General features: G+C 29.1%; 1 protein-coding gene across 1 annotated transcript in view; it reads right to left on the bottom strand.

Moving 5' to 3' along the window:
• The window catches only part of LOC142326498 (sodium-coupled monocarboxylate transporter 1-like), a 52,292-nt gene that overhangs the window by 167 nt on the left and 25,136 nt on the right, over window positions 1–26,989 (bottom strand). Inside the window, exon 5 of the mRNA XM_075369079.1 lies at window positions 1–428. This exon is cut by the window's left edge and continues 167 nt beyond it. Within this exon, the coding sequence (XP_075225194.1) occupies window positions 393–428 (36 nt within the window). The 3' untranslated portion in view covers window positions 1–392. The remainder of the gene's footprint in view (window positions 429–26,989) is intronic.

Below are 26,989 nucleotides of genomic sequence, written 5' to 3'. Positions count from 1 at the left end.
ATTAGGAAAATAACAATGTGCAGTTTTATATCATATTTAAAATACACTTATTCCTTTTTAGTTTTTCAGATCATAATAATTGTGTTGTCTCCCCGCTAGAACAATCAGAATCTTCTTTCATACAAAATCATTGAACTAAATCTTTTTGGAGATCCACACATTTTCACATCTACGATGTTCAATTTCTTTTTTCTGTAATTCTCTAGAAAATTCTAGAAATAAAAGCCCCAATTATCACTTGTACAAATATTTTCCATTATTACATAGGTATTCTTCATTTATTTCTCAAGAGTTTATAATAATAAGAAATTATCTTTTATCTTAATTAAAGATAATTTAAAATTTATTTTTGTTTCCCATATTTCTAAATTTTTCCTGGACGTCAGTTGTAGTTAACTGCATTCATTTCTGGGTCTCTCGATTGTAACCTGAAAAAGAAATCTTTTGTAAAGCTGTTTTATTGTGTAATCAACCAAACCTGTTTTAGCTAAATTTATTTTAATGTTTTTCAGCTCACTAATAAATAAAAACAGAATATTCAAATCCAAATAATACTTGTTCTAAGCCATTTTCATTTGATCCATTACCATTTGTAGTGAATTGCCAACCGGCACTCAAATTTCTGAATACTGTAATACAATCAAAAAAGTTTAATCTTATTTTTTAATTATTTTCAAGCAGGTGCAAATTTTTTATTTATTCTGATTATACAGATGACTAGGTAGAAATAAAAAATAAGGGCATAATTTTTTAATTACTCATTTTTATTCTACGCTTTAATATATTTTTTATGTAATTCTTAACTTTGTTAGGTTAGATACTTTAGCGGTTAAGGTACTGATGTCATATATCTCTTTTGTCACCACATTCATATAAAAAAGTTAGCGAATTATTCAAAATAATTTCTTCATTGAAATAATTTACAATTTTTTACTCTGCTTTTTCTTTCAGTTACAATTATTTTACTGAATTTATGTATAGCCATTTGTAAAACTTCATACAGGAAGAAAAATACAATCCCAGTTTATATTCATACTTTTAAGAAAATAGTCAAATGATCATATACTGTAAAGGTTCCATTTATTTTCATAATAACAAGTAGTGCACTGTAATTTTGTTCTTTATGTGAATTCTCTATTTTTTAATGTAATGCAAATAATACAATTTTTCAAAAATATTAATAAGCATTAGTTTCCTAACCTTTGAATTAAATATTTAAATTTAACCTCTTTGGAGAGAGATAAATGTTTTTACTATGTATATTTCGTATACAAATTATGTTTACACGGTTTTGTTGGCTCAAACAGTAATTTTAATAATATACATAAAATAATTAGGTAGCTTGTAATTGCATGTACTTGTTGTGTAGCTAGTAATTTCATGTAGCTTGTAATTGCATGTTCTTTTTATGTAGCTTAGAAATATAACTGTTTTATCATAAAAAATAGTTTTACTAACATTGACTAACATTAATTACACTAATTAATTTAAGTTTAGTTGATGGGTATTTTATGTATATCATTCATTCTGCTGTATTTGAGTTGAATATCTAAATTTAAATGTAATATAAATCGATTATCGATTATTAAATTATAACTGGGTCTTCAAAGAGGTTAAATTATAATTGATTTTAATGAAGAAGGTATAAACCACTTAACAGGCTTTTTATACAATTTTTCCAGTATTCTTTAAATTAATTATTTTTACAGCAATTTTTTTTTTTAAATAAGGAGAAATTTGTGATTTGCTAATTCATAGTATTATTCATAGTATATTCATAGTATCTGTTTATGTAAAACATCCTTGCATCTTATTTTCTTTGTGGATTCACTTTTATTTTATAATTATCCTAAGTAATTTCTTAAATAAATAACCATATTTAACAAAAAAATTAATTCTAAAATGACCCTTTGATTATCTACATATAAACAAATTTAAGAATACAAATCAGATTTTTTGGCATTCGTTTAAAAAAAACTTTTCACCCTAACCATCTAATGTTAAATAAAACTATTTTTGAGACCATCAAACAGTATTTGAAAGTATACTGGACTTCTACAGAGAACCATCAAGGAACTATTACAGTATATCCATCAGGAATCATTTTAGTTCTATTTAAAAGGCCTATCACTATTACCGTTGACATTTTTACAACCTAAAAATACACTACATTAAACCTTTTATATGAGCAAATTATATATATAAACCCCCTGGTTTTAGTCTTCTAGAATATATGCCATATCTTGCCTGGTAGTTATCCACTGAAATTATTAGTTTATTTCTATAAATGTATATTTTTTTAAACAATTTTCCAAAATCATGTAAAACTGAAATCGAGCACATTCTCTTTCTTACACGGGATTAGAATTTGTAATTTAATTGGTACCTGTCACCTGCTATTAATCATTCTGCACCTCCCACTGTTCACATATAGAATTTCTTTGTAATTATATTTCATATTGTTGATGAAAAAAGACCTCCTTATTGATTACTGAATAATAAAATTTAATTTTTTTCTATAATCCTACAGATACAGGTAACTTCAATATTACATTTAGTATATGCATTATTACCCCCTTTTCACTTGCATTGTCATTAATCGTAACTTGATTCCATTTGCTATTCATTAGCAACTTTACCTTTTTTTCAATAATATAAATTATAGACTTCCAACCAGGATTGGCAATATTATGCTGTGAAAATGCATTCTTAGAGAATCTTAAATGGGATAATCAAGAGGTCTGGATAGTAATGCATACACCTGCACAGGTACAAAAGGGAAAAAAAGAAATATGAAAAATACAAGTAAATTCATTATGATTAAAGACTCTCTGAGTAATTGATTTCTTCGAAAAATCTTCTATTTTTAATATTGAAAATAATAGAAAAATCCCTTAAGTTATATTTCTTCAAATCGATAACATTTTTCTGTTGAAATTATGAAACAAAAATCTTCTGGTTAATATTTCCCTAGTTCAGTCTTCTAATTCGGTTTCATTTTAAGAAATACTGTTTCAAATTATTTAACTGTAACAACACACAGATTAGAGTGTATATACAACAGAAAATTTGATATGTCATATAGTTCAAATTTTTGATCAACTTAGCAAGTCTGATATGCTCTGAAACTCTTCAGGGTGTATTGTTTTAAATTTTTGATCAACTTAGCAAGTCTGATATGCTCTGAAACAGTTCAGGGTGTATTGTTATAAATTTTTGATCAACTTAGCAAGTCTGATATGCTCTGAAACACTTCAGGGTGTATTGTTATAATTTTTTATCAACTTAGCAAGTCTGATATGCTCTGAAACACTTCAGGGTGTATTGTTATAATTTTTTATCAACTTAGCAAGTCTGATATGCTCTGAAACACTTCAGGGTGTATTGTTTTAAATTTTTCATCAACTTAGCAAGTCTGATATGCTCTGAAACAGTTCAGGGTGTATTGTTTTAAATTTTTTATCAACTAAGCAAGTCTGATATGCTCTGAAACAGTTCAGGGTGTATTGTTTTAAATTTTTGATCAGCTTAGCAAGTCTGATATGCTCTGAAACAGTTCAGGGTGTATTTTTATAAATTTTTGATCAACTTAGCAAGTCTGATATGCTCCGAAACACTTCAGGGTGTATTGTTTTAAATTTTTTTCAACTTAGCAAGTCTGATATGCTCTGAAACACTTCAGTGTGTATTGTTATAAATTTTTGATCAACTTAGCAAGTCTGATATGCTCTGAAACAGTTCAGGGTGTATTGTTTTAAATTTTTGATCAACATAGCAAGTCTGATATGCTCTGAAACACTTCAGGGTGTATTGTTATAAATTTTTGATCAACTTAGCAAGTCTGATATGCTCTGAAACAGTTCAGGGTGTATTGTTTTAAATTTTTGATCAACTTAGCAAGTCTGATATGCTCTGAAACAGTTCAGGGTGTATTGTTTTAAATTTTTGATCAACTTAGCAAGTCTGATATGCTCTGAAACACTTCAGGGTGTATTGTTATAAATTGTTTATCAACTTAGCAAGTCTGATATGCTCTGAAACACTTCAGGGTGTATTGTTATAAATTTTTGATCAACTTAGCAAGTCTGATATGCTCTGAAACACTTCAGGGTGTATTGTTATAAATTTTTGATCAACTTAGCAAGTCTGATATGCTCTGAAACAGTTCAGGGTGTATTGTTTTAAATTTTTGATCAACTTAGCAGGTCTGATATGCTCTGAAACAGTTCAGGGTGTATTGTTATAAATTTTTGATCAACTTAGCAAGTCTGATATGCTCTGAAACAGTTCAGGGTGTATTGTTTTAAATTTTTGATCAACTTAGCAAGTCTGATATGCTCTGAAACACTTCAGGGTGTATTGTTATAAATTTTTGATCAACTTAGCAAGTCTGATATGCTCTGAAACACTTCAGGGTGTATTGTTATAAATTTTTGATCAACTTAGCAAGTCTGATATGCTCTGAAACAGTTCAGGGTGTATTGTTATAAATTTTTGATCAACTTAGCAAGTCTGATATGCTCTGAAACAGTTCAGGGTGTATGGTTTTAAATTTTTGATCAACTTAGCAAGTCTGATATGCTCTGAAACACTTCAGGGTGTATTGCTATAAATTGTTTATCAACTTAGCAGTTCTGATATGCTCTGAAACAGTTCAGGGTGTATTGTTATAAATTTTTGATCAACTTAGCAAGTCTGATATGCTCTGAAACAGTTCAGGGTGTATTGTTTTAAATTTTTTATCAACTTAGCAAGTCTGATATGCTCTGAAACAGTTCAGGGTGTATTGTTTTACATTTTTTATCAACTTAGCAAGTCTGATATGCTCTGAAACAGTTCAGGGTGTATTATTTTAGATTGTTGCTTCACACGAAGCAAATCTTATATGCTGTGACAGTTCAGGGTATATTATTTCAACGTTTTCCTTAACGGGTAGGAGATTCAATGTGCTCTTGCACAGATCCGGGTGTATTATTCGCATTTTAGCTTATCAGTTACCTAATATGATACACAATTATTTTTAATTATAATTCTTGATTACATATTGACATTGTAAATATCTATGTTGTATGCAATGAATAGTTTTCGCAAGTGCCGGGTACATAAAGCATTCGCGCCGCGTCAACCGCGTCGCGACCGTACTTCATCATCCCGATATCGTTCATCGGGTTCGGTTGGGGGGTGCTGTGAATATAAATGTGTCTATATATTGGGGGGGGGGGTGATATATAAATATGTTAATGTTAGAAATAGTTATTCATATAATTCATAATATTTAGTTATTCTATGTTTATTATGTTTCTTTGTCTTTTCAGCTCATCACTTAACTACCAGTGGCTGAAGTCCTCCTCAACTCAATTTAAATTCATAAAGAATTCAGTTTTATAATTTAAATTTTTATTTCAATTTTAAATTTAATCTCATAAAAATTCCTTTTTTAGTTTAAATTGCTTTATAAATTTTTATTTGAAATATTAATGAGTGGGTTTTTAAAATAACCTTTTTTGTAAATTATTTAAATTTTGTTCATTTCATTGACAAAATTAATCATTTAAATAAGTTCAAGAAATTAAAAAAATAAGTAAATATATAGAGGCAATTTCTTAATTAAATCTACCTTTTAAATCTGGTTCATGTAGGATATAATGTTTATTTTTAATTTTTTTTTTATTTGATATATATATTATATTACATAAGCTTTTTCTTACATTTTTTTGGTAGGTGTTAATCAAATTGAAGGTTAGAGCATATTTATATCTAATTACAGTTTTAAGAATTTTTTATTTTTTATTTTATTTGAAATATTTTAAATCTTGAATACCCTTTGCATTCCCCAATCGCATTCAGCCAACCAGCTTCAGAGAAGATGCATGCTTGCATGTTAGTTTAATTTTTTCAAACCAGAGTCAGCTGATTTTAGAGGTGCCATAATAAGTTATTTCACTTTATTTGCTTTTTTTTTATTAAAACAATTAACTTAGTTGCAAAATTTACCAATTTTTTGTGGTAAAAACCTAAGTAGAATGATTATTTGAAAAAAATCCATATATCATAACAGTAATCCAAATTACTTCAAAATTTAATAATTTTTTTATGTAATATATTTGCCTTTCATATTAAAAAGGCGTGTACTGATTCTGGTTTTTAGTGTGTAATTATTTTATTTTCACATATTTTGAAATTGTGGGGTAAATAAAGTGATTGGTGAAATTAAAGTGCGATCAATATCAAAGTGAGAAATTAACGTTATCTTCCTCACTACAAAAATTTACAAACTATAAATAAAAATGAGACTAGAAATAATACAGATTACCAGATTACATTCCACATCTCATCAACTCTTCACTTCATGCTGCATCCTATTTCTTCAGACTACCAGATCGACCGATTCTTTCAGCTGCTCAATGGATTTGATCTTTGGATTAGCCTTGGCGATAAATGTATAGCTGTGTTGCCAAATGGTAAAATATTAAGGTACTACTAATTCTTTACTACACCATATAATTTCATGATAATACTAGTATTTATTAAGACTCCATCCGTTTATGTAATGTTTAGCTTCAGTTAGAGCAACCAAGTATTGGAGATACTCACTCTGTGAATTCAACCGGCCATTATCACTTGCCTTGTACCAGGGGCCAAGGTCATTAGCCCACTGTGGCTAGTCTAGTGGTAACTCATCATTGCAAGTCAAATGATTTCAAAGTCGAGAGTTCTAGGTTCAAATCCTAGTAAAGACCTTTAAATGGATTTGAATATTAGAGTGTGGATATTAGTGTTCTTTCACGGTAGGGTTTCAATTAACCACACATTTCAGGAATAGTCGATGTGAGACTGAACAAAACTACACTTAATTTGCATTCATACATATCATCTTTTTAAGTAATACCTTATGGTGGTTCCCGAGGCTAAACAGAAAAAGAGCGGGCAGGCCATTAGTTTAGACTCCAGTTTATATCACTGATAGGTAACTTTCTCTTTTGATACTGCAGGTACTTTTATTTCTAAATTTTTAAAAAATTTTAGATAGATCGGTCATTAAATGTCATGCGAAACACAGAAATTTTGTGTGGCAAATTACAACATAATACAATAAAGGAAAAAACAGTATAATAAAGAAAAGAAACTTAATAGTGTTACATATCAAGAAATGCCAGTATCTGGTCAATGCCTAATTTGTCTCTGATAAATATTTTATTTGAAATATAAACCACCAAAACACAGTAATTAGATAAGTTACACTTGCCATATTAATTTCCACAGACTGTTTTTTTGCAGTACCCTGCATCTCCAGTATGTATTAAATTCTATTTTTATTACATTAAAACTTATTTGTTTTAATGATATCTATTTTTTATGATAAATTATGTTATCTTTTGTGAAATTTTAAATGATATTACAAACATAATTAGGGTATACAACATACCCTATTGTACAGGTACAACGTATACCAAAATGAAACGACTAGCACTAAATAGGGAATCTTAAAGAGCTGCATCAAAAACCAGTCAAATGACCTAAGACAAAAAAATGAACATAAATGTACTTGTGAAAATTTATAATTTATAATTATTTAATTAAATAAAATATTTATAATTTACACAAAAATAATACAAATAAATTAAAAAGAATAAGATAGAATATAATAGCAAGTGAAGGTGTAAGATACTGCACAAACCGGTTATTGGAACATAAGTATAAATAATCTAATTACTGTGTTTAGGTGATTTAAATTTCATATAATGTTAAATTTTATATATATATATATATATATGTATATACAAATTTTTATGAATTTTGTTACAGCAATGAAACTTAATAACTTATTATGTACATTTCTTGGCTTACAATATTTCAAGAATATTTTGAGTATTTATCAGTTAACAACTGTACATCATTTGATTTTTTTTCATCATTGTTAATAAAATTGAAATGCAACATGTACTTATAATTTAACTCAATTATTCTTTTTGTAGAAGACAATTATTCTTTTATAATGTAAAGAATAGCCATGAAAAGCAACTGATTTTGTTTGATTTCATGTGTAAAATAAATGAAATAAGAATCAAATTATTGTCGTGACAGTCTTTTCACTTAGATACCTCCTTAATTATAATAAAAATGAATTTTATATATGTTTACAGATAGAGAATGGGTTTTGATAGATGAAACAAAGCAATATCTTCATTTAACGTATTATTTTAATAGAAAATATACTGTGTAAAAATTTAGAAGTGATTTCACAAGTTTTTTTGTTTTTGATAATGGAAATTCTGTTTAGTCCTTTATTGTTTTAATTGCTTTGACAATGAATCTCTTGACAAGAGATTCATTGTCAAAATATTACATAAATATTTCATGAATTTTAAATACCAGAGCAATCAAAGCAAGTGGAAACCTATATAAAATTGTAAAAAATAATAAGAAAATAAATGATGCATTTCATTCTATAAAAATATTAAATATGATTTTAAAAAATAATATAAAAATTAGTAAAAGGATCAGGTGGTATACCGATATCCTGTATCGATTTTTGTTACTATTAAACATTATTCTTAGCTGAAAATTTTAGCTCGGCCAAGTAGGTTCATATAACACACATTCCTGGATGCGATATAGATTTGTTACCATCTACATCAGTGAACCTTAATTCAGAATAATGTTTTTGCATTTATTCTTGGTAAAGCGCTCTGATCTTGTACGAGAGGAATCCTTGCTGCCTTAAAACGGGCTTAGAATTTTTTTGAGCGAGTTGTCTTGTTTAGCAATCTTCCTTTCTCACCTTCTAACTTCAACTTTTTTCCTTTATTTTCTTCTACCTTGATCTATTAAAAGGGTGTTTTTCAATGATTTCTCAATGGATATCTACCCGATGCGGGGTCCGTAAAAAATTCAGTGTTCTTTGTATCTATCTAGTCTGGAAGAAGGTATAGCTTTTCTTGTGTACCTACCTAGCTAGTGATTCTATTTCTGTAAAAAATGTCTATATAAATACTTGTACCTCAGGTTAAATATTTAAGAAGTAAAAATGGACCACCTAATCATTCCTAATAAATATTTTTGTTAGAAAAAGTTAAGTGCTATCATACATGAAATGAATTAAATAACTAAAACAAAACTATTTAATTTCACAACCGCTAATTGAATTTGTCTTATTTTCTTTTGTTTCAGGTAACTCAACGGTTCATTTAATATTCTAAGGGAGAGCTGCCATGTAAGTGGCCCTCCTTACATTGTGGTACTCCCTTTTATTGTAGGATAATTTTCTACTAAAGGTACTTACTTTTGTTATTATTGTTTAATATTATAAATTTTCATGTTAAAAATAAGTTGTGTAGTTTTTAAGTTGATAGTATAATATTCTTATAAAATCGCGGTAGGTGCCTAGTCCCAGTAGGGTCCCCTGATAGGAACTTTCCTTTAGGGAATTTTTTATGTCTATTTTTGTGCATGTTTCTATTTCAGGTTCAACATAAATTTTACATTAAAATTACTTAGATAAGCAGTGTAAATTAAGTTTTATGAAAATAGATATAAATTTTGTATATGCTGTGTATGTTTTTTCAGGTACAATGTAGATATTATTTTATTATTAGTTAAGTCGCATCCGCGATCCCAATGCCTAGTCCCAGTAGGGTCCCCTGATAGGAACTTTCCTGTAGGAAATTTTTATGTCTATTTTTGTGTATGTTTCTGTTTCAGGTTCAACATAAATTTTACATTAAAATTACTTAGATAAGCAGTGTAAATTAAGTTTTATGAAAATAGATATAAATTTTGTATATGCTGTGTATGTTTTTTCAGGTACAATGTAGATATTATTTTATTATTAGTTAAGTCGCGTCCGCGATCCCAATGCCAAGTCCCAGTAGGGTCCCCTGATAGGAACTTTCCTGTAGGAAATTTTTATGTCTATTTTTGTGTATGTTTCTGTTTCAGGTTCAACGTAAATTTTACATTAAAATTACTTAGATAAGCAGTGTAAATTAAGTTTTATGGAAATAGATTTAAATTTTGTATATGCTGTGTATTTTTTTTCAGGTACAACGTAGATATTATTTTATTATTAGTTAGTTAAGTCGCGTCCACGATCCCAATCCCTAATAGGGTCCTCCTCCCTAAGGGGGAGGTTTTTAGTCGGTGAGAGCCCGACACTACCGTCTGTTGCGGGCGCAGACGGTGGCTGGTAGAGCTTTTCCTCCTCCTACGCAAAACAAAAAAAAAAAAAAAAAAAAAATTAACAGTTCATATTAAGTGCATTACTAATCTTTTTGCCAAGTGATTTTGAGTTGTAGGTGCTGTACTGGGAGTACTTTTAAATTCATGGAAGCTGTGACAAAAAAAAAATGGTTACTGATTCTCAAATATAATATTGAAAGCGGAAAATGGTTATGGAAGATAAAAGAAAATTTTAGTTAAAGTGACTATCAACCGTAGTTTCAAATCTGGATTGAATAAAAAGTAAGTACTGTAAATGTCTAATAGAATTTTTAAAACGCAGCAAAATATAAAAATCACATCTAGAATTGGGCATGGAATTTTAACAAATATTGGGTGCTGAATTCAAAACTTATAAAATTTTGTGTAATACATTGCATTTTTAGATACATACGATTTATTTACCAATAAATGCATAATCAGTGTCATACCAATATTTCAAAAAAGTTATTATTTTTATGTATTCATTTATAATTTGTTCAAATCAGCTAAGTTTTTGTTATTCAAATACAGATGAATTGAAATATATTCAATAGAGTTTTTAAACGATTAAATCATTGGAACTAAGTTTTTAAAATAAGTTTACAAATGTTTTCTCGCTTATACGATGTTTTATCAGTTTCTCTAAATAAAAACCAACAACAGTCATCAATCATTCTAGCGTCCCATCTTCCTTGGTAGTGATGCTGACGGAAACGGTCTCCTTGCTCATCACTGACAGAGCACAAATTTTCAGGAAAAAAGTCTAGGTGAGACTGTAGGAAATGAATTTTTAATGACATCCTACGTACTAAATATTTGTAGTTTTTTAACAGCTTATTAACCATAAACATAGTTTTCATCTTTTCTGTTGCCTAAAAAACACCAACAATGTCTCTGAAGGACTTCCATGCAGCTAATGCATGATAAATAACAGGGCTCGTCGTTTCCTGTTGAACCGTTCAGTTACTGAGCATCATATAAAAATAACACGAGGCACCCAGATTTTATCTTGATCCCTGAGTGCGCAATCCAGAAATAAGTTTTTCTATGAGATTTATGCGTACATTTACCTCTAATGTAACAATAATTGTCTGGATGATTTGAGCATCCATCAACTTTTTAGAGGCCATGTAGCAAATAAAAATGAGAAAAAAATCTCTTCAGTATTATAAAGAATTTATGAAAATATAGCAAAACACTAACAACTGTGTGAACACAACACACAGTATAGACAATTGAAGTTTTGACTGAATATAATTTTAAGCTCTGTAGTAGGCAACAACAGATGTCTGTATGATTTGGCTGTCTCAGCGGACAGCCGAATCACCCAGCTTTTGACCCAGTTCTTAAGAATCCTAATATGAGGGAGTATGAGGACCGTCCACGTTGTACTGCGCCTGTGGGTGTCCGTACACGACGTCTGCTGCAGCATATGAGTGTTGACTCTCCCTCGTTCTTTCCATCATGTCCGTGCTCGAACCCCCCGTGGAGAATACACCATGTAAATTTTACGTTTGATCTTACAACATAATATAAGCGTTCCACGCCACCTATTGTTTTCTGGCAGATGTTTCAGTTTCTCCTCGCCAAGTTGAACCCAGGCGTGGTGATATATACTGATGGGTCGAAGCATGGCGGTAACGTTGGTTGTGCTTTTGTTATCAATGAACAGTCCTATATGTTTGGCCTACCCGGTGTTACGAGTGTGTTCACCGCAGAACTACTCGCTATGGATAGGGCTCTAAGTATCGTTGGCCCTAAATATAGGAGCATTCTTATTTGCAGTGACTCGTACAGTGCTCTCCAGACATTGGAAAACCTTTATTCCAAACATCCTGTCATTGACATTTATGATAAAATCGCTGAGTTAAATAAACGCAACAGGGAGGTAGGTTTTTGCTGGATCCCCAGCCACGTTGGAATTCTAGGTAACGAAAGAACAGATTCTGCTGCCAAGGAAGCGTGTATTCAGCCTCCTTTCACCACCCGAGTTAGTACCTTTGATTTTATCAATCATATAAAACAATCACTGCGAGTGAGGTGGCAAAGTGACTGGACGGCTACCGTCGATAATAAACTCCAACGGATTAAGTGTTGCCATGGGGCTCCTCTTGCAGAAACTCTCGTCGTGAGGAAGTTGTCCTCTGCCGGTTACAGTTGTGACATACGAGGATCACACACGAATACCTAATGTCAGGAGAAATGTTTTAATTATTTAAAACAAATAATTTTTATTAACTATTTTACATCTACAATGATATTAGAATACAAGAATTAATTACATTTTTATTAAGTAGAAGCAAAGTATATAATGTGCTAACACCAATCAGCTATGCGTAATCTAATTACATGTTCATTCATTTATTAGGTAATAGGTAAAAGAGTAGTCGATGAAACACATGATGTTACTGTTCCCAACTGTGAGGTACATTTCGTGATCTTCAGTTATTGAATTACATAATCTGTCCCAATCACAATGTAGTGATGCATATAAAGCACAAAAGAGGTAAGAGGTACAATTGCTTTCTACTTCATTAAGAATAATTATTTTCATGCACGACCAGTCCCAGTGGTGAACGTAGTGAAGGTGTTGCTTGTAGAGCTGAAAGATTTTCTGCGTTTTAGTGGGCTTGGCCTACTCTGTGTAGAAGATGATGGGCAATTGTTTCAGTCCTCACTTTCCTTACTAAGCCCAGCATGAAATGCTTTTTTCTTGAGAATGCCAATGCTATTTTGTGGGACATGCATCTGGTATCTTGTCGCATTTAATCTTTTGTTTACGGCAAATGACATATATAAATGATTATAATTATTTTATTGATTTATTTTTTCAAAGTACAATTTCTTCCTAAGTAACTAGAAAAAAAAAAAAATTATCATAACAGCTCCGGTTCCTCTATCGTTTTTTAAAATAAATATTTAAATATCAATCAGGTTTAAGGTAATTCTTGATTACCAATCAATGTTCAGCTGTTCTTCATGATTTTCTGGCACCATGAGATTATTAATATTAGTATAAACATGAGATTATAATCTACAAATTTTAGTTTAACTGTAAGTTTGCTCACAAAAAATGAATTACAAAACACATCTCACAGTTGGAAACAGCAATATCATCATGTCTTTCATCAATTGCTCCTTTACCAGTACTAAATAGAATGAAAAAGTGGTTGAACAAGTCATTACATTGTAAATTCCTGATCTGTGAATTCTGTGCTATACAAGTCATGCGAGATACAAGTGATACCATATAAAGTTGATTTCTTTAAATTTACGATGACACTATACAACCAGTCAATGTGATGAACAGAGTGAAAGGACCAATTTCAGGGCTGAATATCAGCTATAGTTTAGTCAGCTTCATCTTGGTATGCAATAATTTTTGTGGGAAAGGCACCAGGAAAACCATTAAAATATCCATTTTCCTCAGAAAGCCTAACTATTGATGTTCAGTTTTTATTAAGATTGGCTCAGCGTTTTTTTGGAAATAGATATGTGTCATGTCAGGTTATCTGTTGAGTTATGACTGCTTCAGAGACATAAAAATATTAATTATTGTGAACTAGATTCCTTGAGTCGATTGGAATCCCTTATTCGTCAAATAGATTCCATGAATATCGATTACATCTTTGAGGTTTGTCTTGGATAAAATTCTGGATTTATCTCTTAGGCTGAGGCAATAGCTACTTTCGTAATCGCCCCTTAACAGAGTGATATCTGTCTGCTTATGAGACTTATATCGCAGGCAAATTATTATATTAAAAGCACAACAGACTAAACTTAGATGTCTTGATGAATTAATTTACACTTCTTATAATTTAAATGACCAAATTTCTTTATAACAAAAAGCATAAAGTTAAATTTTATAATTTTAAGGTGAATTGAATTTTGTGTTAACTAAATATCATTAAACAAAAAATTATACCAATACAACTTATAGACTTTGTTACTTATTTGTAATTTAATAATAACTAAATTTGTAAGTTTTCTTTTTCAGCAATGTCAGATGGAGGACTTTTATCCCAGAATGTAGCATAAATAGAATTGTCATTTTCATCAAATTAGATTGGAGAGGAAACAGTAATCTGTGAGTTTTCAATTTATTTATTACAATATATAAAACGTGCAATGCAATAAGTAAAAACCATTAAAAATTTTATGTAGCAAGCGGTAACATCAATGTACATTTAAGAATGTCCAGCAGCTCTTACAAAGGGGAAGACATGTGTAAGGAAAGACTAGAAGGGCTCTAGCAAAAAGAAAAAAAAAGTTCCATAGGTTTTTTTAAGTTGAGAGAAAACATTAAAAAAATTAGGAAAACTTGGGATTAACTCATCGATTCTTGATTCGATATTATAATATTTAAAGGCTTAACTCTATGTAAAGGCTTATGAATGTAATTAAATTCCATTGTATGAATAACAATTTGTCTTTATAATCAATACAATATTAGTAATGAAGCGATTAATTTGGATAACATCTAAAGTTCCAGGTTGTCTTTCAAATTACTTCATAAAGTTTTAATGTATCTACCAAAGAGAGAAACGATCTGTTTAATTTTCATGAGAAAGTTTTTTATGTTTTTTGGGGTAAGAGTGACATCTCCACTTTCACTGTTGGGAAATTATATTTATAACCACTGATATTCTTTTGCAGAATTTACAAAATCTGCTATATTATAATTTTCAAACCATACAAAGATCACTTATATTTTTTTTTTTTTTAATAAGTGTTAAGAGAATAAAGCTCACAGAGACGAAAACCCTTTAAATCATTAATTCACTTTCAGGTGTGATTTTTAATTGCAACTTATCTGTAAATTATAGTAGTAAATAATTTACTTTGTTATCCACTAAAACTTTGTGTACCTGCACTTACTCTGCCTTAACTTAAAATTATATTTTAATAAATGATGTCATTTTGTGATAATAAAATTCATAACAGTTAAACTAAAAAATATAATTTAATAGTACATATGAGATGAAGAGATAATCATTGAAAATTAATGTAATCATGGCAGTTTATTTATTGACTAGTAAAGAAAAATTGTATTTTAAATCAAACTTTTGTCATTTTGCAATGTTGTTCAGGAGAAGTACAGTTGGTGGAAAAGTTTCTGTTATCAAACCATAATTTCTAAAAAAAAATGAACTCACCTTCCACCTGCTTTCGATGTAGCCTACCATCGACATAATTTGTCTCTTCCAATCTATTCTCAGCAGTATCATATAAAATACACTTTCATGATTTATTACACCTTCAAATCTAACATTTGTTTCAGAGATCATTCTGTTATTAAGTAGCATTACTTTGTTCTTAGTAGTATTTTAAATTGTTCACTTTACAAATTTATTATTTTTCATTTTACCTTCAAATAACTTTTGTGAACAAAAAGAAAACAAAAACAGAAAAAAAAACAAGGATGTGGTGGTTGTAACTTTTAAAATATTTTTACTATAAATTTATATGTAAATTACAATACAATACCTATTGCAAACAATAATTCCATTTTACAATTTAATTTAATTCCACTGTAGTTATTCTCTCTTTTTAGAGCTTAATTTATTACAAAATGAAGCTTTATGTCACACAATTACTAGTTCATCAGAAAATTTAATAAGTATATCAAATATTATCAAGATACCGCAAAACTTACTGAGAAATAGATTTAAAAAAAAACAATAATAGAACAGATAATATAGATAGATGGAACTTTTGATGGCAATAAATGTACTTTTATTGTTTTTCATACACTGAATTGATTCTTAAAGTATGTTCTGCATTACCTACCCAAATGCTACTCAATCAGAGTAATGCTTATTATAACGTACTTAAAATATCTTACTCAAATGCATGATAAATAAAAGAAAGTGTATACTTATATTGCAATGTTTATTCTTATAGATATTATTGTGCAGTGCACTGACAAGACAGCTTAATAGCAAGTGCACTATAATATTGATAAGGTAATCTAATTTTTATATTTCCATTAGCAAACACGTCTACCAAGCCGTAGCCATTAACCAGTTTTTGGAAAATATTTTAAATTCTTTAAAATAAAAAAATTTAATTTTCAATTTTATGAAATATTTGTAAAACATTTATTTATACCGATAAAACAACTTAGTAGCTGTGGTATCGGTATCTGAAAAGAAACTTTTCAAGTCGTACATTACAAATTCTGAACAAGTAATAGAAATTTTATCATTTGACAAGAACACACCTGTAAATTTAGGTCCTCACTTCAAGATGTACAATGAGGAGGGCCTCAGGGAAACGTTTTTGCTTTCTTATGTTTATTAATGATCTGCCTTAAAATCTTTAGCCGTTCATTCCAACTCTTTTCACAGATGACACAACTGTATCTATTTCTAAGGATAATAAATAAAAATGGATTGAAACTTAACAGTTGCAGTTTAAAAACATTTTCACTGGATGGATTGTAACAATGTAACTTAAAATATGGATAAAACATTGTGCTTCTCGGGTAGACATAATATTGCAGATTGTGTGACCAAAAATCCCATTAATGATATTGATAGTATCTTTGTTGTCCACAAAAGATAACCTCTGGGTTTTTTATTTAATAAATTCTTGTGGGATGATAAAACTGATATTTTGTTTACCAAAATGGAGTAGTTTTACTCTGAAGCATCTTTATAAAAACACTAAGCTAGTAATCATTATCGATTACTTTCATGCCTAAATATTTTCTCATATAATGTGTAAACTCCAATTTGTGGGCTTTTTAAAAACATAATCTTTTAGGACAAAAGAAGTGCTTTCAGATCAATACAGAGGCATACTTTATGAAAAGGGACACTGTATAATCAGTTAACCATTGGCTTATTTTACAATTAAAAGATTTAGTTTTAAAGATAATATATTGTTCTGTTGATGAATTAAAAAAAAAGACTAACATATGATTTACCTGCAAGCACTTCAACATGTACAGATATAAGTGTATATGTTCGAAATGATTTTCAGGAACGATTTCTTAACTGTTAATTATTTTATACTAATATTTTATTATTAATGTATTTACATTAATATCATTTCATGTCTCTGAAAATGTTATAATTTTTTTCAAATTTTGTAATTTGTTCCGATCAGAATAAAGTCGCAAGTTAGGTTAAATAATTCGTTATAATATTAAAAAAAAATCAACCTTACCAACAATTTATATTTTATCCCTAGGGCTTTAGGCCATTTGACAATCCTCAAGAGTAATTTTTTTGTACTTTTAAAAAATTAAAAACGTAAATAAAATTTATTAACTATTAATAACCTAACAACAGTCTTCCTTGTTGGAGGGAAATAAGTTAGGCATCGTGATAATTATTAATTTAAATAGAAAATCATCTTCAAATCTGATATGCTGCTTTATTAATTTATTATTATTACAATATGTATAAAATTTTTGGATATTGCTTGTTTTATAATAATCTGTGGAAAAATCTAATATTTTAATAAAATTATTTGTAATTATTTTTATAATAATTATCTGTATTTATGTTCATTCTATAAAATGTGATTAGCATGATTGGATTTATCGAAACAATTTTTCTTTATACTATTATTGTTCTTTAGCTCTAAAAGAAAAAGAACGGTTGCTCCTACACATATATTCTGGCCGGCAGTTTTCACGTTTTAAACTATAGCCAACTTGTCTAAGATATTTATTTGGGGTTTATTATTTTAGTAGAATCGCTATTGTTTATAAAATTTAATTTTTTTGAAATATTTAACTTAAAACGTAATAGAACTTTAAATACATCATTTTTATTTTTTTTTGAAATTGATATTACACCCCCTGGGTTGGTCTAGTGGCGAACGCGCGTCTTCACAAATCAGCTGATTTCGAAGCCGCGAGTTTTCCAACATTCAAATCCTAGTAAAGGCAGTTACTTTAACACAGATTTGAATATTAGAAAAACGGTATAAAAAATACCGTTGATACGGTATCCAGATTTACTGTTATCTGGATACCGTTATCAACGCTAACCAGATAACGGTACCGTTATCGATACTGTTATCGGTAACGATACCGGTATCTGAATCGGTGTCTGTACCGGTATCGGTACCGTGGATAACGATGTTCTTTGGTGGTTGGGTTTCAATTACCCACACATCTCAGAAATGGTCGACCTAAAACTGTACTAGACTACACTTCATTTACACTCATACGTATCATCCTCTGAAGTAATCCCTGACTGTGATTCCTGTTAGCAAAACTGTATAAAAAGAAATTGAAATCAAGTTATATACAGAGTGTATAACAAAGTTCAACCAGGATTTTTGTAACATATTCCACATGTGAAATTAATGGAAAAAGTTCAAATAAACATACACCCTTAAATGCTTCGTTTGTGAGTAACGGCTAATGACAGATTTCTCTCAAGATTTCAGCAACCTCGGTGAAAGAGGTCATTCTGAAATTTTTTCAGCATTAATTAGGGGGCAGAATTAGTGATTGCTATGGATTTTTACCTTAAAAATTGAATACAATACCTACCAAAACTGTATCTACAGTAGTTTTTAAGTAATCTGTGATGAAAATCAATGAATTACAGTAAAAAACCCGTTTTTATGTTTGATGTACAATAACTTTGTTAAATGGGTAATAAACACCTAAAACCTTTAAATAAAACTTGTAGAGAATTTAATTCTGAACAAAATTGTGCAAGATAAATCGAACAAAACAGCAGTATGTCAGCAGCATCCATAATGCGAACAATTAATTCCTCACGAGAATGTATTTTTGTTTTTTGTACAATATTTTTCACCCATCCCCAGACGCAAAAAGATCTAAAAGGTTTTAGATCAGGTGATCTTGGTGGCCAGGAATATGAACCTCCATGACCGCTCCATTTCTTAGGGAAATGATGGATACATTATACATTAGGTTTATTTATTTTTGTAACGCAGGTATTTAAATGCCTATTAATATATTTTTGCAGATTTCATCAAATGTGGGATCATCATGATTTATCTGTTAAGTTGTTCCCTATCACAGTTGTAAACTTCATCAAATTATGATTATTTTTGTTACCTTCATCAGTCTGTAAATATCAAAGATCTTAATGATTAACTAAAACGCTGTTTACAAGCGTTTACAATATAAAAACTTTTATTAATTTATTAATTTACTTTTATTAATTACTTACTTTTATTAATTTACAAAATAACTAACTTAAGAAGATGCATTAATTTAAGAATACTGTGTAAATTCGAGTGAGTCATAATACAGTAATATTATTAATATTTGAAAATATTGATTCTTTCGAATACTGTTTTTGATATATTGAAAATTACATAATTGTATACAACAACATTAGGAAATTATTTAAACATAAAATTATTGGTAAATAATTATTAAAATTAATACAGAAAGTCAGTGTTTCTAGTAAAAAGAAAAAATATCTTAATTTATATTTTGTTTCATTATTAAATGTATTATAATGTTATAAATCCTTATTTGGAAATATTGTGGAGAAATCTTTCATTAAGATTATAATACTTAGTTTTATATTATATAAAATTAATCTTTCTTTCTCCATTGAAAGTAATATTATTAATTATTATTGCAGGAACAATACTTTTTTATATTTATTTGGTTAATTTCTTTCTGATTTTGTTGTGTGTTAAATTTATATTAAGAAATACTTTATTACTGAAAAACTATTATTAACTTACTTTTATTAATTTTTATACTATTTATTTATGTAATTACATTAATTGTTAATTCTTTTACAAAAGAAACTAAAAATATTTAAAGTGTTAATTACAAATATTATGAAGAAAAACTTTCATGTTGCCCAACAAATAATATGTTAAGGTAATGAAACTTAATTTCTTGTATAACAAAACAAGGGTTTGTTCTTATTTATATTTATAATCATGAATGTGTAAACTCCTTCTTGACAAGAATATGTTAAAAAAAAGACAGTTTTCTTTAACTGATGTCATTTCAGAATGCAATATAATTGGAAGAACTTATAATTATTTCTGATTGTAACGTTTATTTTTTTGTAAAGGTGAATGTTTTAAAATATTTTTGATGTTCTGACCAAGGTTTTACCATGGTTTCCCTTGGTTGTAAGGCAAATGCCAGAACAGTTCATTTTGCTTCCATGGTTTATGCTTAAATTTTTTTGTGTTCATATTATAATTTAATCAGAATATCAAACAATATTTGTTTAATTGCAACACAAATTTGTTTGAAAATATTTAATAATAATAATAATGAACATGTTATAAAAACATACAGGTAATTATTTAAGTCTATTTATTTATCTTCACCTTGTACACCTTTATTTATTTTTATTTATCATCTTTCTATTTGAGTAGGTACTCAAATAAAATATAATATAGTGCAAATATTTAAAACTTATCTTCATTGCAAACTACATCTAAAAGTAAATGGAGGGAGGGCAGAGCTTTACTCATTTCAACACTGTTGTGAGAACACCAAACAAACAAATTTGTTTGACATTGCCATTGCACTTACAGTACAGTACAACCGCATGAAAGATTAATGACCGAGTTGTTTTAATAAAATTTTTTTTTGTCTTCAATCGTTTGATTGGTTTGATTATCTATCTAATAAGATTATTTATCTAGTGCCAGTCGTTTCACTTCGGTATACCCCCTACATCCTGCATCCCTAATAATTTGTTTTACATATTCCAAATGTTGCCTGCCTGCTCAATGTTTCCCTTCTACCTGTCCCTCCAATATTAAAGCGACTGTTCTAGAATGTTTAATATATGGCCTAAAAGTCTGTCTCTTCTTTTAACTATATTTTTCCAAATGCTTCTTTCTTCATCAATTTGCCACAACTTCTCTTCATTTGTCGCTTCCGTCTATCCATCCATCTGATTTTTAACATTCTCCTATAGTACTGCATTTCAAAAGTTTCTAAACTTTTCTTTTCTGATCATCCAAGTTCACTTCCAAATAAGGCTACGCTCCAAACATATTCTTTGAAAATGTCTTCCTGATGTTTAAATTAAGTTTTGATGTAAACAGATTAATTTACTGGCTGAAAGCTCATTTTGCCAGTGCTATTTTGCATTTTATATTACTCCTGCTTCGTCCATATTTAGTAATTCTATTTTACAAATAACAAACTTCTTCTATCTCCATGATCTTTTCTCTTCCTATTTTTATATTCAGCGGTCCATCTACTTTGATTCTACTAAATTTCATTACTTGCGTTTTTTCTTGTTTATTTTCTTGCATATGACTTCATCCATGTCATTCTTTGTTTCTTCTAAATCCTTTTTTACTGTCTGTTAGAGTTACTATATCATCAGTAAATCGTAGCATCTTTATCTTTTCACCTTGTACTGTTACTCCAGATCTAAATTGTTCTGTTAGTTCTATGTAAACATTAAAAAGTAACGGGGATTGGGAACATCCTTGTCGGACTCCCTTTTTTATTACGGCTTCTTTCTTACGTTCTTCAATTATTACTGTTGTTTAATGCCTATAAATGGTAGCAATTTTTCTTCTATCTCTGTACTTGAACCTTAATTTTTTTTAAATGGTGAACATTTTATTCCAGTTTACGTTATTGAATGTTTTTTCTATGTCTATAAATACAAAGTATGTTTGTTTTTCCTTAATCTTCCTTTTACTATTAATCTGAGCCCTAAAATTGCTTCTCTTATGCCTATACTTTTCTTGAAACCAAAATCTGTCTTCTCCTAACACTTCTTCCACTCTTCTCTCAATTCTTCTGTACAGAATTCTATTTAAAATTATTCTTATTAAAATAGTTTATCTCTGGAATATTTTACCAAGCAAGGCACTTTCATCTTTGTTATGAAAATGCAGACTTACATTTTTTTGGAAAAGCAGCTGTAGTTTTCTATTGCTTTCAACTGCGCAGTACTCTGAAGATTGAGTGATGACAATATGGCCGTTTATGTCGTCTTTACCTACGCCCTTAACAACTACTGAAAGAGCTGCTGCCCTCTTTCAGGAATCATTCCTTAGTCTGGCTCTCAACAGATGCCTCTTCGATATGGTTGCACCTTTGGTCCAGCTATTCTGTATCGCTGAGCACTCAAGCTTCCTCACCACCGGCAAGGTCTAGAGATTTGTAGAGGGATATAAGTTAAAATAACTTTTACTAAAATTGTTACTGATAATTTTCAATTTTCTAATCATTTATCAATAATTACTCTAACAAATATAATGAGTAAACCAGGTTCATATAGATTATACCTGTAGTTCAACCTTTACAGGCCCTAATGTGTTTTATTCTGTAATATTAAACAAAATTGATTGGGGATAATAAATGTATTTAAACCAAACCCAAAAGACAGAAATATCTGCATTTTGTAAGCTATTTTAATTAAAATGAAAATATTTGTAAAGTTCAATTTAATGCAAGTGAATTTATAATGTACATGTTTATGTCACCAAAAGCATTCTGTATAAATTACGTTTTAAAATATACACAACATTAATACTTATAAAAATCAATGTAATACTATATCATGATTTGTGAAGATTTATATGAATTTATATCGATTTGTGAAGGTCATTATACTAGTTTTATTAAAAGAGGAAAATATATATATTGTGAATGATATGATTCAACAAAAAAAGTTGGCCAAGAAATTTCTCAAATATGGTACTACAGATATTCTAAATAAATAAACAATTAATGAAACCCATCTTACCAGCACGTTGAAATCAATGCATGATCTCTCTGCTTACTTGAAAGCCATCATCAGGAGATAAAATTATTTAATTAAAATTAAAAATTTAAAAGCTCACATGTAAAAGTAATGACTGTATGGTCTTACCAGTATAGCGAAGGAATACTGATGTAGAGAACATGGAATACAGGAATAATCCACCAGAGTACATGTATCTTCCTTCAGTATAGTGGTAGGACCACACAGTTATGACTGTTTTAAATTTTAACTGTGATCTTTTAAATATTTTAAACTTTAATAAAATAATATTATCTCCTGATGATGGCTTTCAAGTAAGCTGAAAGATCTAGTTCATATCAACAAAATTTCTGTAATGTAGATAAAATTGTTTTTAACAAAATGATACTGATATCAAAAAAGATTAAGAGACTACATTTCTTTTATAGCATTAATGATACATAACTCATTGCTATGAATCGAATAGAATCTTTTCGTAATTGAGAAAGATTTGGTTTCCCGTCGCCTTTCCATTTCATTGTTAAGAATCGTAGAAAGAATCTGTTTCTTCTGCAAACCGATTCTCGATTCTTTCGTTCAGTATAAAGAGTCGAATCGAAGGAACGACTCGTTCACGATTCTTCCCATTACTAGATAGCAGTCGATCGTCAATTCAAATGATCGAAATTTTCAGGTTAATTTTCTAGTATTGTAAATAATGTGAGGGAGAGCCATATCCCTAGATGTAAAAAATAATTACTGTAAATAATATTGTTTCAGCGTTGTGTATGATTTTTGTCTTTAAATATCTTTTTTTGTAATGTATATAGTTTATAAAATGATTTATAAATAACATGTGATTTTTCAAGTATCCTAATTTATGTTGACCGGTAATTCTTATTTAACGGCTACTAATAATGTCACGAGCAATTTTTAGACTTAGTTTAAAAAAAATTACTGGTTTTTTAAACGTTTGTGATGGATTACATAGAAAAGTAATTTTTAATAATAGGACGTGCTTTCATACATTCAATAAGAATTTCTCTTCTAAGAGAGATGATGAAAAACTATCGGCTCCTAACCGTTTTGAAAGAACTGAAGACAAATCAAAAGAAACTTATTTAGAATTATTGAATCATTTCAGGGTTAGGGAGACCCATAAAAGAGGACATGTGGAATTTATATATGCTGCCATGAAATATATGAAAGAATTCGGTGTTGAGAAAGATTATGCCTAAAGGAAAATTTGTTGCCCAAAATATTCTTCAAGTTGAATTCATGCATTATCCTAAGCAGCAACAGTGTATATTAGTAGATCTTTTAGAGCAGATGGAATACAATAGTAAGTATTTGCTTATTATAATAATGTGTTTTATATTCTTTGTAATGTTTTATTATTTGTTCTCGTGGAATTTGTACAATTCTATAAATCCTAATGTTTCAAAAATAAAATCTAGTAGAATTATTAATAAGTTTTAAATTACGAATGGGTTTAGCAATGTTTTCTGTATTTCAGTTTAAACCTGCCCTGACAGTCTTATTATTGGAAAATATTTTATTGATCTCTATTTAATACCTTGCCTATCTGTCATTGCTAAGATTCATGCTGGTATCTTAGGCAAAATTTATGGCAAATGCAATGCTTTTGTCACATCAAATTCAATAATTTGACAGTGTGTTTTATTCCTCAAATAGATTGTTAACATATTATCAGTCATTGTTGTAGTGTACATTATTCACTTTTTCGTTTTTTTTTAAATAACACTTTTTGTGATTGTTTCCATTTTGAATTTTATTTAATAAAAAAATGTTAATTGAAATATAGTAGATTCAGTTCATTCTGAGCAAGACTGCAAAAATAGAATATAGATTTATGTGTTATGCAGCAGTTTTATTTTGACTTTAATAAGGGAATATTTAATTAAACAAAATAAAAAAATATCATTTGATGAGATCACTTGAAGTTAAGGGAATACAATGAAAGGTAAGTTTGACAGATGGTACAGAAAAAGTTATATGTATGTTATCAAGGTAGTTGTAAATTTTATATCCTGTCTGTGAATGTAGTGATTTAATACTTATAACCTCTATGTCTACAGCCTCTCAATGAATTATGACATGTGCTTTTAATTTAGTAAAAACTGGGTAAAATTTGCATATTGATGAAAGAGTCCTTCTAAATTAATAATGACTGATCCTTAGCACAATAATGTATACCATCAAAATCATTATCAAGAAAGTGTGTCGTTTATTACAATTCACCGGAAGTGTATTGCAGACTTGAAAAAGCTGGATTCTAATCATATTAGACTTTTTCTGTTTCTGTTTAGCCTCCAAAACCACCATAAGTTATTATTTCAGACGATGGATGATTGAGAGTGATATGTATGAATGTAAATAAAGTGTAGTCTTGTACAGTCTCAGGTAGACCATTCCCGAAATATGTGGTTAATTGAAACCCAACCACCAAAGAACACTGGTATCCACAATTTAGTATTCAAATACATATAAAAGTAACTGCCTTTACTAGGATTTGAACTTAGAACTCCCAACTTTGAAATCAGCTGATTTATGATAAGTTCACATTAGACCAACCCAGTGGTTTAATCATATTAAACTTAGATAAAATAACTATTTCGATTCTGCCAGAGTATGATGCTCGTACACAAAACATGGAAAAAGTTGTGGGTAGTTTAAAGTGCTATAATATACTGCACAGCAGAACAGTTAGGCACCATTTCGATTTTCATTTAGCAGAGTTCCCTTGTTACATCATATACCACAGATTATGCTTTCATAGAGATCTCTGGCTGTCATCAGTCGACTAATAACATACTTAAATATCACAAATCAAGTTTGTTAATTATATAACTAATATGAGTATAACTGTAAGTAATTGTCCAATACAATTAGGTGGGGGAAATTATACACTCGTTTGTTATGGATAAGTACAAAAAAAAGGTTTTTCAGTAATTATTTAAATACAATGAGTTTTTTATCTACTTGGCAAAATCATTCTTTTAGCAAAATTGTCTGAGTTGTCAAGTATGGTGTGAATGACTGAATCTTGTTGAAATGACTGTTACAGCTTACCAATATGTGATTCATTTAACATTATATGTGATAATGATGCATTATTGCAAAACTGGGAACGCTACTTAAAGTGTTGCTAAATAAGTACTTCTTATTTTTAAATTAATAATTTACTCATTTTATTAATGCTGTATCCAATAAATTACAAAGTTGCGGATATTCATATAAAAAGTAAAATTTGAAATATTATTGCCATGTTTATAATATTTTTATATGGAGTTTATTAATAATTAATTTTTTTCTAAATTTCACATTCAGTTTCAATTTTTATTATCTTAATTAATGCTGTAAAGAAATTTAATATTGAATCTTAATTAGGGCAGGAAACTACATAATATACAATTGGCTAAATACAAAAAATATATAAAAAAATGTAAAGTGCAAAGAAGACAATAAATTCCCTTGGAGCACTTATTTAGTGAGTCAAATTGGTATTGCTTTTAACACGTTTTTCATGATTTTTGAGAGGTTGTTACATTTTTATTAGTATAATACACAAGAAACCTTTTTACTTGCCATAAACACATACAAAAACACTGTAGGTTGTGCAAATTTGAGATTTTTATCACCAGCCCAATCAGAGTTATTGGAAGCCAAAATTTGCATTTAAAAAAAAGTTAGTTTTCAAAAATTCATAACAGTAGGGGTAAGTATATCACAATTAAAATTATTTATGTTAGAACTACTAACATATACCTACATATAAAAAAATCATTCAAACTGTGCATGCCATCCCTGTCTATTGAAAAGAATTACCAAAAGTGAAATTTCACTGTTTTTCATGTTCAACTTTATTATTAATTTTCTATCTCTCTTCAATTTACCTATCTAAGATTGATGGACCAATCTTTTACGTTGAGAAAATATGAATAAATTGCTTTTTGTTTCATCCTTCCAGGAACAATAGTTTTTTTAGTTATGATTTTTTCCATAAACCCTTACAATCAGAAAAATAGGTGTGCGCATTTAGCAAAAATTGCCGCCACAGATAAACTGCTTAAAAAAATAGTTTTAATGTCCTGAGA

The sequence above is a fragment of the Lycorma delicatula genome, chromosome 6 (genome assembly GCF_047948215.1).
Source record: "Lycorma delicatula isolate Av1 chromosome 6, ASM4794821v1, whole genome shotgun sequence".
In the NCBI taxonomy this organism is placed as follows: Eukaryota; Metazoa; Arthropoda; class Insecta; order Hemiptera; family Fulgoridae; genus Lycorma; species Lycorma delicatula.
The sequence above is the reverse complement of the archived record's forward strand: the minus strand, read 5'-3'. Positions and strand labels throughout refer to the sequence as shown.